This window comes from Plectropomus leopardus, chromosome 4, assembly GCF_008729295.1.
Source record: "Plectropomus leopardus isolate mb chromosome 4, YSFRI_Pleo_2.0, whole genome shotgun sequence".
NCBI lineage: Eukaryota > Metazoa > Chordata > Actinopteri > Perciformes > Serranidae > Plectropomus > Plectropomus leopardus.
This window is the reverse complement of record NC_056466.1, coordinates 11,448,800-11,461,609: the sequence shown is the minus strand read 5'-3', so window position 1 is coordinate 11,461,609 and position 12,810 is coordinate 11,448,800. Positions and strand designations below refer to the sequence as shown.

The 12,810-nt window shown below is 39.0% G+C and overlaps 1 protein-coding gene across 1 annotated transcript in view; it reads right to left on the bottom strand.

Moving 5' to 3' along the window:
• Positions 1–3,681: 3,681 nt before the first annotated feature.
• ctnna2 (catenin (cadherin-associated protein), alpha 2) overlaps positions 3,682–12,810 on the bottom strand; it is a 393,163-nt gene continuing 384,034 nt past the window's right edge. The window contains exons 17-18 of the mRNA XM_042485341.1: positions 6,402–6,536; positions 3,682–4,786 (exon numbers count right to left, since the gene is read on the bottom strand). Of these exons, the coding sequence (XP_042341275.1) occupies positions 4,499–4,786; positions 6,402–6,536 (423 nt within the window). The 3' untranslated portion in view covers positions 3,682–4,498. The remainder of the gene's footprint in view (positions 4,787–6,401; positions 6,537–12,810) is intronic.

Genomic DNA, 12,810 nt, shown 5'->3' with positions numbered 1-12,810 from the left:
AGCTGTACAAGTAGTAAAAAGTTACAAGAAAACTACCTAAAAGCAAGCAAAGGAAGAAAAGTAAAAAATGAAAGGAGGCAAAAAAAAAAAAAAATTTAAAAAACATATATATATATATATATATATATATATATAGATATAGATATATATATATAGATAGATAGATAGATAGCACAACAAAACTAAGGTCGATCCAGGTTCTTAAGGGTTAATCATGCCATGTTTACTTGAATTTGTGCAGAAAGTTGTATGAAAGTTTGTAAAAGGTCCCCATTCGATTAATTCGATTAATACATCAATATCTTGCTGTTTTCTGTGGAAGCATGTAAGAAAAACATTCTTCTTCACAAATTCAAGGTAGTAGGGAATGACTCGTACAAATGGTCATTTTGCCAGTGACATCCTCCTTTAACCTTTGCAGGGGTAAGGCAACTATCAGGTCAAATGATATTCAAGTCCACTTTTTCTGATTTAATTTTTGCATTGCATTATGAAACAAGTGCAGCCATATAAAAGGTTCCTTTACAGCGCTGATGTCCATCTGTGCAGATGGTATTGTCTCCAGTGTGCTCAGCGTCAGAGGGCATCTGACACCAGAGATCGAAAGCCAAAAAACATATTGCAGCAGCTGGTTGTATGCTGTTCAACACCATTCTGCCTCTGGGACTTTTAAGTAATTTTCCTCTCCGTCTATTTTTATAGTTGGAGGGAGGTTTGTTTAACTCGATTAAAACTCTGTTTTAATCCTTTTAATACAGCACATCCCATGAAGACATATCTGAAATCACAGCACCGATATTCTACACTGCAGTGGAATTTCTGCTACTGTCAATATTTCTTTTAATTATTTCTTTTTAATTTTCAAAGAGAACAGGCTGTCAGCCATCGTGTCATGTTTTATTTGGATGGTAACGATGGATAAACATAGGGATTATTTTAGTTAGACAGCGCCACAGCCAGGAATTAATCCCTCCATTAACTGGACCATGTTACAACTCCTCTCCCAGGGCCCTGTCTCCTAAACAGGGGGGTACTTTGGTGATGCATGGATGCTTGATGCATGTTGTCTTTAATGGCCATTAGCGGTACAATGTTGATACATAAAGAACCTTATTCATTATCAATGACTAAACTGCTGAATTATCTAAACCAGTGTCCCGTGAGCCATTATTGGAACAATTATGCTTGTCGATGCTTTTGATTTGATTCACGAGGGATCAAGGTCGTGTTAAGCAATCAATTGATTTACTCTCTCTGTTTTAAAGGCATGGTGTGCCTGAGGGGGCTTGATAAAGCCGCTCTCTAAAAGAAATGCATTGTACTGTCTCTTAAAATGAACTAATTCACTGAAATCACTCTGCATGAAGGGAGGTTGCAGCCAGGTCTCTGTGGTTTCTCAAGGACCTGACGAGCTGTACAAACTTCACATTTGTAGTATCCACAATGATTTTCCTTGCCTTTAGAGATCTCAAACTTTAACAGTCATAACCCCGAGCATTCAGAGGTTTTCTTGTCTTGCTGACTGGTGATGTGTCAGGTGTCTGTGGAGTCCCGGATACCTAACTGCTGTTCCTCTTTCCCCATCCATCCTTCCTTTCCCTTAACAACACAGCAGGCTTAAGAGAGATTGACAGGGCCTTCAGTGGTCAATACTAGCTTATGTACCTTGACATGGAGTCAGCAGTTAACTTTAGGACCGAGAGCACTGGAAACAGCTTTAACTGCTCATTAGATGGATGGCGATCTAACAGACAGACTGAATTTTAAAGAAATGTATTAACAGGGCTAGAAGTTTGCTTTGAGCTTTATGTGAACATCATAACACACAAAGGCAATGCTAACATGCTGATGTTAAATGGCGCTAGATAACATCAACATAGTTTTAAAGAATAATTTCAAGGGGAGCTTGAGTACCACAGTTAATATCAATCCATCCAATAATTGTGAAAATTTCAATAAAAAACAAAACAGTGTACCTCATGACAGTGCAAGAGGAAAAGCCAAGTAATTACCAAGGAAATATTATCTGGAAGTTATTAATGTTTGTACCAAATTTTGTGTTAATCCATCCATGCTGTTGAAAAAGAGTGGTTATACGCACATTGCATAGGTGCAAGGCTTTTGGAAAACTTGAATGAAGAAATAAGGTAACGCCTGCACACTTACTCCATGCCACACAACTTTATTCAAGACAACATTTTGACCGCACTGATCTTGGATCAGTTTTGACCTGACGAAGATCCAAGTGGGATCGAAACGTTGTCTTGAATACATTTGTGTGGCATGGAGTAAGTGTGCAGGCGTTCCCTTCTTTCCCTTCCCTTCTTCTTCAGGATGAGTTTAAAGTTTAACACCTGCTGGTGGTGCGAGACGAAAAGGATTCATCCTCTGGGGACCATGAATGTCTGCACAAAATTTATGTGAATCAACCTGATGGATGAAATATTTCAACCATAATGGTGGGCCAACAGACAGACCGACAAACATTGCTGTCCCTAGAGCCACAAATCTAGGGTGGCCAAAAAGTAGTCTATATTTCATGAATAGGGATCCACCAATTTTTCAGCCAAAATCAGTATTGACCAATATTCACCTTGCCAGCTGCCATCAGCCAATCCACAGAAGATAACTTTCACCAGTGGCAGTGGTCTGTTTTTTCATTGTGTCGCATCAATTTCGTACAGGCTGAAATGAAGAACTGTATACTAATGACATCCTGTTGTCCTGGGGACAACAGAAAATCTGTTTTGGACAAACAGAAATCTTCCTGGGACACCTTTGGGACAAAAAGATTCAGTAAACTCACATTGGACACGTCAGGGAACACATCCTATTTTTTCCTAATAGTGTTACATTTTGAACAACAAATCCATTTTAAAATTCGCAGGAGAGCAAGTTACTGTAAGCTGTTAGCAGCCGCTGGCCAGAACTAACAGCTAACAGAGATTGTATTGAGTTGCATTATGAGGCATTCTATGCTGATTTCTATCCAGTAACAATGAGTATCGGGCGGATGTAAATTATAATTTTATCATGAACAGTGCATGAGAACAGCCTGTCAAATGTAATCCTATAAAAAATGTTTTTGGTGAGAAACTCATACAGTTGTTACAGATGTTTTCACAGTAATATAAAAATTATCTTAGTGGGGGAATTATGATGTATCATGTATAGTAAAAAGGGCTTTGAGGCAGTTTTTTAAAAGTTGTTTTTTATGTGAAAGAATGTCATATTAAAAGATGTGTCATTTGTATGGTTGAAGCTGTGCTAATTCAAAGGTTGTATTTCAAAATAACCTGTCTATTATGTAAGTTTGTTGAGCATGGTATAATGGTGTTGAGTGGAGGACCTGCTAAAATATCACAAAGATGGCAGAATCTGTGCTGACTTAAGACCAATTATCTCAAGTCACAGTGAAGTAATGGGGCTTGACCTTTGACCCTGAATCAATATGCCTTTTCATGTAAGCTTTTAGTTCTAATAGATTTCTTTTTCACCTCTGGAATCTGTTTCATGTGCAGGTCTTATGCTGCAATCTCTAATGATTATATTAGATCCTCCAGATTAATAAAAGGCATGGCTGCCGTAACGCTCACTCACAGATTGGTAACTTCTGCAGAGTGCTGCAAAATGTGATGGTAAAAAACACGCATGATAGCTAGAGGGGTCAAGTTGAGGGATTTATTAGAGAAGGGTGAATATAAAGGTACTGTATGCAGGGATTTCTATTCTCTGAGCAAACCACACCTAGTCAAACCTCTCTGTCTATATATTATACGCTACACACTTCCAATCAAGGTCATCATAGTTAGTGATAATTAAATAAATTGAATTTAAAAAGGCAATACAATAGACCATAAGTGTGCTTTGGAAAAAAACACCATATGGATAATTATTATAATCATCAGGAACAAGGAAACTACTTGGACACTTCCAGGTTTCTTAAACATAAATTATTCCTAGCACTACAGGTTACATTCAAATTGAAAATAAAAAATATCAAGAGGGAGCATACGAACACCGACATATTCCCTTTAGAATAACTCCTCTACTGAACCTTTCAGGATTTCCATTCAGACAGTTTAAATGTGTATACAAGCAGCCAATCAGTAGCACATAAAGATATAGCTAGAATATCGACTGCCACAATTTTTTCTAAATGCCACTCCTCTGATATGTTTTTTTTTTTAAGCTCCCATATTTTCAAAAGTGTTTGTGTCACATTTTGGCTCTCACATATTAAGCTACATTAAGATTGATAAATAGTGTTGGGTGTGTGCTGGCTGCCTGCGAGCCACGGGGCCCGCAGTGTTCACAGGAGCCGTAGTGTGGCAGTTTAGTATGTACTGTAGTCCTCCTGAGGTGTCACCAAGCACACACAGGGCAAACAGAGGTGGGTTAACACAATGTAAAAAGGGACTTTTTCTTCAACTTGTCGCTGTCATGTTTTGTTGTTTTTCTTGGGTAAGCATGACTTTTTAAATTTTTTTTTTTATTTTTAGAAGGAGTCCATGGCCTTGAATTCGCTGAGGGCCTGGACAGGGGAGATGTGTTTCTTCTGGGAGCCTCGTCTCACGCGCGTCTGGCATTCCTCGGGCTTCTCCCTTTTTACCAGAGGCTTCTTCTCAGGGGCCTTCATGCGCCAAGACACCACGGGTGAATTAACAGCCGCTGTTCCGTACACCTTCTGGTACTTGGTGGAGGCTACATAAGATGCCTTTACAGTCAGCACCACTGCGTTCATTAGGTTCTTGGCTGCTTGGATCAGAGAGGTGGCACTATCCAGCTACAGGGGGGCAAAAAAGAAACAGTAAGGGTAAAGTCAAAAAAAGTTAATGTGTCTGGAAAAAGTACGACAATGCCCATGCACCCAAGAACATTAGGACATAATAGTTACATCCGGTACCTGGGAGGTCTGTACCGCCACTGGTAATTAAATGGGATAAAAACATGACCCTCGCTATGTGACACCTTATTTTAGCAGTTCCTAATTAGTGGAGGCAGGGGTCAGGTGTACCTCTGTCTCCGTCTGTTTTGTTTGGCTGACATTTAAGGGTCGGCGGGCAGTGGGCCTCCTCCTACCCCACACTGAGACGAGTCAACTGTTTAGTTTTAATGAGTGTGGACTCCAGCTGGCCACCATGAAAAGGTTAAAATCTCAGCAGGGTTTGCATATATCTCATGTGAGACAAACTATAATAGAATCCTGTGGAATCATGAAGAACTCTATCAACACAAGATACAAGGAAGTGTAAAGGAAAGATAAAAGTCAAGTCTGAGTATAATTAGAGGGAGAAATCATCATTAAGGAAGTTATTAAGTAAGTTCTTTACAAACAAAACAGTAGGAATCCAATTTTTCTCTCCTGAAAATCTGATCCTTTGAGCTACAGTTGGTAACTTTTATGAAAATCACTTTTTGTCATAGTTGCTGAAACTTTTAATGTATTCTGAAAGAATATTTGTAATAATTTGTGAACAAAGTCATGTCTCTCTTCCTCTCCCTACTGCTTATAATGACATCTAACATGGCTTACCAAAAAAAACCAACCAATCTATCTATCTATAGTGTATTAAAAAAAACAATGACAACAACAAAAATGCATAAAAAAAACTACATAAAATATCTTTCCACAGATACATACACTTACATACATACTGATCAACAATGACAATATTAAATTTACTGATCACATGATTAAATGGTTATGTAGATGCCACATAATAAACTGTCTTCTAACAAAGGCCCAAAAAAAAAGGAAAACCATCTTACATCTCTCCAACTGATGAGTGCTTGAAAAAATGTATTGGATAACTTTCCGTGCATTTGAGTAAGAATAAGCTTTATGAGGAGATGATATCCTTTCACATGATAAAAGTGTTGGCTTTGCAGGTAGATTCATTATATTTCACCAAAAGAGCAAAAGATGTATCAAGTTGAGAGGAGACTTGAATTATTAAGATAATAATTCTGGTTAAAATAAGAATGTTTTTTTCATTTAAACGAAAGCTTTGAAATGGAGAATATGCTGCCCATGTATTCATTAAGTTAAATGTGAAATGCAAGCAGTATGGGATAATTGACTGATTTTAGTTTGACCAGTGATAATAGGGTTCATGAGGCATGAAAAACACAAATGGAAAAAAGCTGGCATCTTTCTGGTATTATCAGACAGCAATCAGTCTGAAATAATTGCATCAGTTGTATTCTGCATGACCCCTCATCGTGTTTTCCAAGCTTCATCGTGACCTTGAACTAAAAGGTCTGCCCACCCGCAGCGCCAAGCATAAAAATCATGTTAAATTTGCCAAGTCTGATGATTCAAGCCTAAAAGCCTTCCTAGAGAATAAATGATAGTAGAACCGGCCATGTGATGCTCTGTTTTGTATGGATGGACTTACCCCAGACACGATGAGCTCTCCACCCAGATTCTGAACCTCAGCTTTCACCTTGCTGCAGATGTTAAGCTGATGACAGTACAGGGCAATTCTTTGCAGATAGGCTAGCAGATCCTGCTTGCACGCTGAATCAGGGCACTGAATGGAGAAGAGACACAAACACACACACACAAATAATATTAATAATAGCCACAAGTGAGCACTGGCTTTTACAGAGCAGCCGAGAGTGGCTTGACACACTTTTAAGGCCTTGGCAGATATTTGTATTAAGCCTCTTCACTGTGACATAAAGTATTTACTCTACTATCAGCCATTTTATGCATATTCCAATACTGTAATACAAAAATAAAGCAGAAATAAATATGATTAATGATCTATTTGCAAAATTGAGGCTGTTGTGCAATGATTGGCCTTGTGGTGACAGCACATCTTAATGTCCTCTGACACACATCTGGACATATCAGTCCCTCCAGGATTTTGGGATGTTATGATCACAACAATTCATGCGAATTCAGTCGATCCTTGTGAATACACAATGGTCACAATGAGTATGTGTCTGGCTCATCCATAAAGTAGCCTATTATACCTGCCCATCACTGTCTTTTTAATCAGGTTAGCCTGTTTCATCCTCGTGGACCTGGCTGTTTCTAAATCTTCCTGACTGGCTCTGACTTATATGACAAAAAAAACTTTTGACCAGCTATGATTTTTTTTCATTTGCTTTATTTTACATTGATACTGGCTCTGAAAATGCATAATACCATGATGTGATCCGATGTAACTGTAACTTGAAAAAAAAAATATTAAAAAAATTAAATCAGAATTCATAATCCATTAAGGTTAAGATGATGAGAAATGTGTATAATCGATTTGTACTGAGCCACACAGCCACAAATATTTCAGGACCAATCATTTAGGAGTTAATGACAGCCAATACAATCTCATTTCCTTTTTGCATGTCTGATTATTTTTTCTCAGTTCAAGCACAACAGCCAAACTGTTGTGACTCTCACCATGCTCTGCTGTGAAATGCTGTAATGCTGGTTAATCCAGGAGGTCCGTGTTTTTGTTTGAGGTTAAAAATGGGATCATCTGAACAAAGAGGCAATGGTAGGCTAGCTGGCAGAAAGGATGTAAAATTATATCATGACAGAAAACAAAGCCATCAAGGCACCAGATTTGTCACAGAGCCAAAGAATTTTGGAGGAAAAAATGTTCTTGGTCTTATTTCAGGCATTGCTGGCAAAATCTAAAGCTACTTATTACAGAAGCACCATCTGGTTCTAAATGGCGTATGTTTTTTTCCAAATAGGTTTGAGATGTGAATTCTCTACCAAATTGGATTGTTTGTTGGAATCACAGTCTCTGATGTTGCGGCCGATTTAAAAGCAGAAAACCAAGAACAACAATCCTAACCAAAACAGTATGGTTCCAGCATTCTGCGTTGCTAATTGCATTTCTCTGCACCACGGCGGGAAGATGTTCAGCATTTTTTTTTCTTCAGCAGTGGTTTGTTGCAAGCCTGTGTTTCAAAGGCAAGTTGAGTTACTCTGCAGGGTGTCAAACTCATTCATTTCACATAAAACCAGTTTGTCACAGCATGTTGCCCAAGAAGAAAACAGATCAATCAGCAATGAATGGACATAAAATACATAGACTTGCTTCCACAGGCTTTCTATCTATCCCTCGTCTTCTTCATCTTCTCTTTCCTCTTTTTTTCCCCATTTTTTAAACCAGAAGTTCTGACCTGGTCCTGCTGGCCTTTGTGCTACTTGAACGGCAAAGAAACCAATCATACAGTGCAGCAAATGGACCAACAGGGAATACGAGGACAGCCTCCTCAGGTCTCCTACTATCACACAGTTTGCCCCTATTATTCCATCTGGAAACCTTCCAGGAGTCAGCTATGGCCCACTAAGCTCCCAGTGGGTTAAGAACACTGCATCAGCTGCTTAAACACTGTGAGCATCATTTTGTAGCAACACCTTTCTTCTCGCCATTAATATTAAACGGTCCTAACTAGGACATTCAGCAGCTCTGTGTGGGGAAATGCACAGCTCATTTCCTTGTCTTGTGGGCTCTGGTAGAGGGGGATGGCAAGTTAAACACTGAGCTGTGATATGAATATACCCCCTCCAGGACTTGCAGCTTTCATGGCCGCCGATGTTCTCTTGTTCTATGTAAGAAAAAGGCCTCTCGTGCTAAGGCAAATACTACTGATTGGCCACAAGTGCCCTCCACTGATGCTCTCAGATAGTTAGTAAAACACAGTCTTGTTTGTTTTTCCAACCTACAAATACAACCACAAAGAGTAACTCAAAGCATATTTGCATTTATAGATATGGCCACAAGGCTCAGGCAGTATTGCAGTATTATGGTATGACAGGATCCTGAAGGTATTTTTTTCAAAACTGTCATAACTACAGGTGCCCCTCTTTCTTCCTAACTCATTGTATGTAGTGCGCAGCATGCACCACCAGGGCTCTGTCTTTGGTCTCTACTGGCGGAACAGGCAGCTGAGCTAAAAGACACCCAGGGGTGGAGGGATAAGTTACAAGACTGTAAACAGCTGGTGGCCAGCAATGGCAGAGAGATGCCGTGGGAAATACAATACCAACATGTTTGTTTTTTGACATCTAATTGAGTAAATTTAAGATTTATTTTGACCACACCGGAGCTGGTGATTGTTGGAAAAGTGGATTTTACTAACTAGATTACAAGCAAGCGTAACCAAGGTGGTTTGAGTGAGTTATATTTTGTCTTGTCAAGTGTGAATGAAGTGTTTTATGATGAGTTAAGGAGGCAATTAAGCCTTGCCAGTCCTCTGTGACCAAGGGAAAAATGAGTTCCATAGGTGTACAGTTGTATTTCTCTGTTTATTAGGTGTGAGAATATCCCTTTTCTTCACATTTTGTGCGTGTGTGTGTGTGTGTGTGTGTGTGGGGGGGGGGGGTGTAGTGGCAGACACCTATACTGTATACCCTGGAGAAATTTCAGGAAGGTACGATGGTATGGAACATTACATACCACCAAAGCCTAATGGCCACTATCAGAGTAGGAGTTTGAGTAAAGCAGGAAATAAGAGGAAAGCTGCCACCAGCATCCAGCTTCCTCTGAATGCAGAATGGAGCAACTAGCTCATAGAGCAGCCAGTGAGGCAGAGGGAAGCTTCTCCCCGGGCATTATCACTGCACCGCCAGTCCTGGCTAGCATCACTGCTAACTGCACTTCACACTGTTGGCATGCACACACACACACACACACACACACACGCTGCTGCCTCAGGCAAGTTTGATGCAGACATGACACAATTGTTTCTTATTGTACAGTTGACTAATAGTCCATTTCTTCTGCAGATTCCCTGTTGATGTAAATAAACTGTATGGCCCATTACTTTGCCAGGCCCACTGACACTCTCTTTATCTCTCTCCGTTCTTCAGAGCAAAACAGCGTCTATTACAGACTGGAGAAGAAACTGTGGCCTGACTTTACTCGGCCTTTCTGAAACTCCCTATGACCTCAGTGCTGCTCTCAGCAATTCAGGAATATTTTAGGTTCGGTCCAGCAGAGAAACAGGTGAGATTTTTTTTTCTCTGTTGTTTTGCCGCATAATTGGGTCCAAAAATGAACGAAACGTGCTCCCGATGGATAATTCAGCAAGATGATGTGAACTCTGGTGCTGAGATGAGGGCAACACACTATCAGAGTGTGGCAGTCTGTCAAAACACAAGTCACACCTCGCACTGATGCTGCATTTATGAGCAGGCTGAGGCTGACCTTTTTTCCTAAATTATTCAAGGTGTAAAAAATAACAAGCAGGGTATTTTATTTTCATCACCTCTTTTTTTTTTCTCTGTAATCACAACACTTCTTTGTATAATTTCCGCACAGTTGCATGTCCCATAGTAAAGATATGTTTGAGAGAGAGAGAGAGAGAGAAAGGATGACATAAAGACACTGACAGATTCAAATAGAGTATGTTACACACAGTTACACAATACGCCTTCTAGCTGAGTGGACAACTACAGTCCCTCTGATGGTAAGCTGTCATCTGTCAGTTACTTCAAGAAAGCTGGTAATCTTTCTATTTGCTCATCCAATCTCTGGCATCTCCACCAAACACTGAACACCACTGTGTTCTAGCACATATTGAAACCATTTATTAGATTTAAGTGGCTACCTAATGTTCTTGTTTCCCTTCTTCCATCTGTTATATTCCACAGTCTGGCATTTTTGCACATTTAATTTACAACAGAAAAAAAAACACTGATCACCATTGACTACTACTAAAGTAACTTGGTGTAGTCGTTCATGTACATTTTTCAAACATCTTGTTGTTTTAGAAAAATCAATTTATTTGAATCTGTAATCTGCCATATTAGCATTACATTGGAAGACATTACTGCAAGCTGTCATGTTGCAACATACAGATTAGAAGACAGTCTCTTTGTGGTGTGAGAGCATGAAATGCGTTTTTTCTAATGTTTTTATGGTGTATTAGTATGAACTCAGTGGCTCTGGGGCGGGTTGATGCAAATACTGTCTGCGGTGGATGGGACAGATGCGAGCTGGTGGTCCAAGAACACCGGCAAATAGGTGACTGGCCAAAAGCTGGTGCTGCAGCAGAGACTTCGGAGGCACACAGAGAAGATGTCCCCCTAACTATTTATAACATGTGCACTTGTTCCCCCCATTCCAAGAAAATCATGTAAGTACCAGAGGACTTTTATTTTGACTAAAGTAAAATGATGAGGAAAAATTCCCCATAATGCAGGAAATTTAAGTGTGATTGTGTTTGATGCTGAAAATTTTCTGCCAGTGGACTTCTAACACCCGAAATTCATTTGGGTCTCCCGAATTGAATAAACATTTGGCTCAAGCTTTGTCAGTACCTTAATTCCTTAATTTGCCCCAGCTGGATTGTACTACTTTATATAGCCTTTTCCCACCTAAAAAGGCAATAACCTCCATTCCCATAGCCAATAGACAAGCATGTTTTTTTTGTTTTCTACCACAAACATGCCAGAAATCAGTCACAGTAAACAGTAGAAAGCAGTATGGAGCCCACTGGAAATATTATGGTGGCTTCTTCTTTTTTTTAATATCTGTTACCTATTCAGTCTCTCTTTCAAACTCGCTAATGACTAATTTGTAATGTTGTTTGAGTGCTGCTGATTGAGATGACAAAGAATCGCAAAAGTTACCAACATGCATCTTAGCACCACAACCAAAAAGGGGCGAAAACTAGCGTGTCCAACCCATTGTCACTTTAACATCACTGCCAACCAAAGCTTCACCCAATAAAATAAATAAAAAAGAGTGCAGAGGCGCAGAGGCATTTGTCCTAGAAATTATTATCTTTCTCACTAAAGACAAAGTGGGTTTTTTTTGTCTACTGGAAAAATGGGCTTCAGAAAAATGACTCAATAACTATAGAATAACAGCTCAAATCTAAAAAAAAAAACAGACATGCTACACATATTTTTAACCTCAGTGTTACTTGCACTTTCCGATTATTTACAACATTTATTCTAATCACAATTGAATGTCCAATAAATCCATGTAGAAACTTAAACATATAATTGTAGAGCTGCTTGAAAATCAATCTACAAATTATAATTATTATATATAATTATAATATCTATCTATCTATCTATCTATATAATTATATAGATATATTAGATTTAAAGCAGAAAAATCTTTAAATCTCTTAGAAAAAAAACCTTAAAAATGTATTTTGGTGAGTTTCTCAAACTTTTCTTGAAACAATTCTATGATACTAGATTTTCATTTAGCTAGAGCATTACATTTTGAGGATAGTTAGTCATGACTCCTCCCTAGTCAGCCCCTGTTAAGCTGTAGTTTTTTGTTTTTTTTTACTGAGAAGGCTTTTAATTACACATCAGTCACACTTGGTTTCACTGCTGTCAGTAGAGGCGACAGGAGCTCTGCTCTTGTTGTTCTGTACTCGATGCGACAGAACCTTCCGCTGAGACAACTAAAGTGAAACCTGCGAGTCTGAATGCTTAGCGTCAAACTTGCATGGGCTTAGAAGCAGATACAAACAATAACTTGACACCTAAGTTATTTAAGTCCTTCAACACTTAGTGCTCAAACTGGCAGTTCAAATGAATGCAATGCAAAAGAAAAGCATTCTTGAGAGCAAGAAATAAACCAGGAAAAGCAATTAAAGCATTACAAAACACACTCTAGATTTTTGGTACTGTCAACAAATCACATAAAAAAACAAACAAACAACAAACCAACAATGAACTGATTTAGTATTATCTGTGTGGCCACAGCCTGATATACTGTATTTCCTTGGCCATATTTTTTTTAAGCTACAAAAAACACATCAGTATGCAAGTATAGTATACTGTGAGTCAGTCTCACATACAGTGTTCTGCTGCTT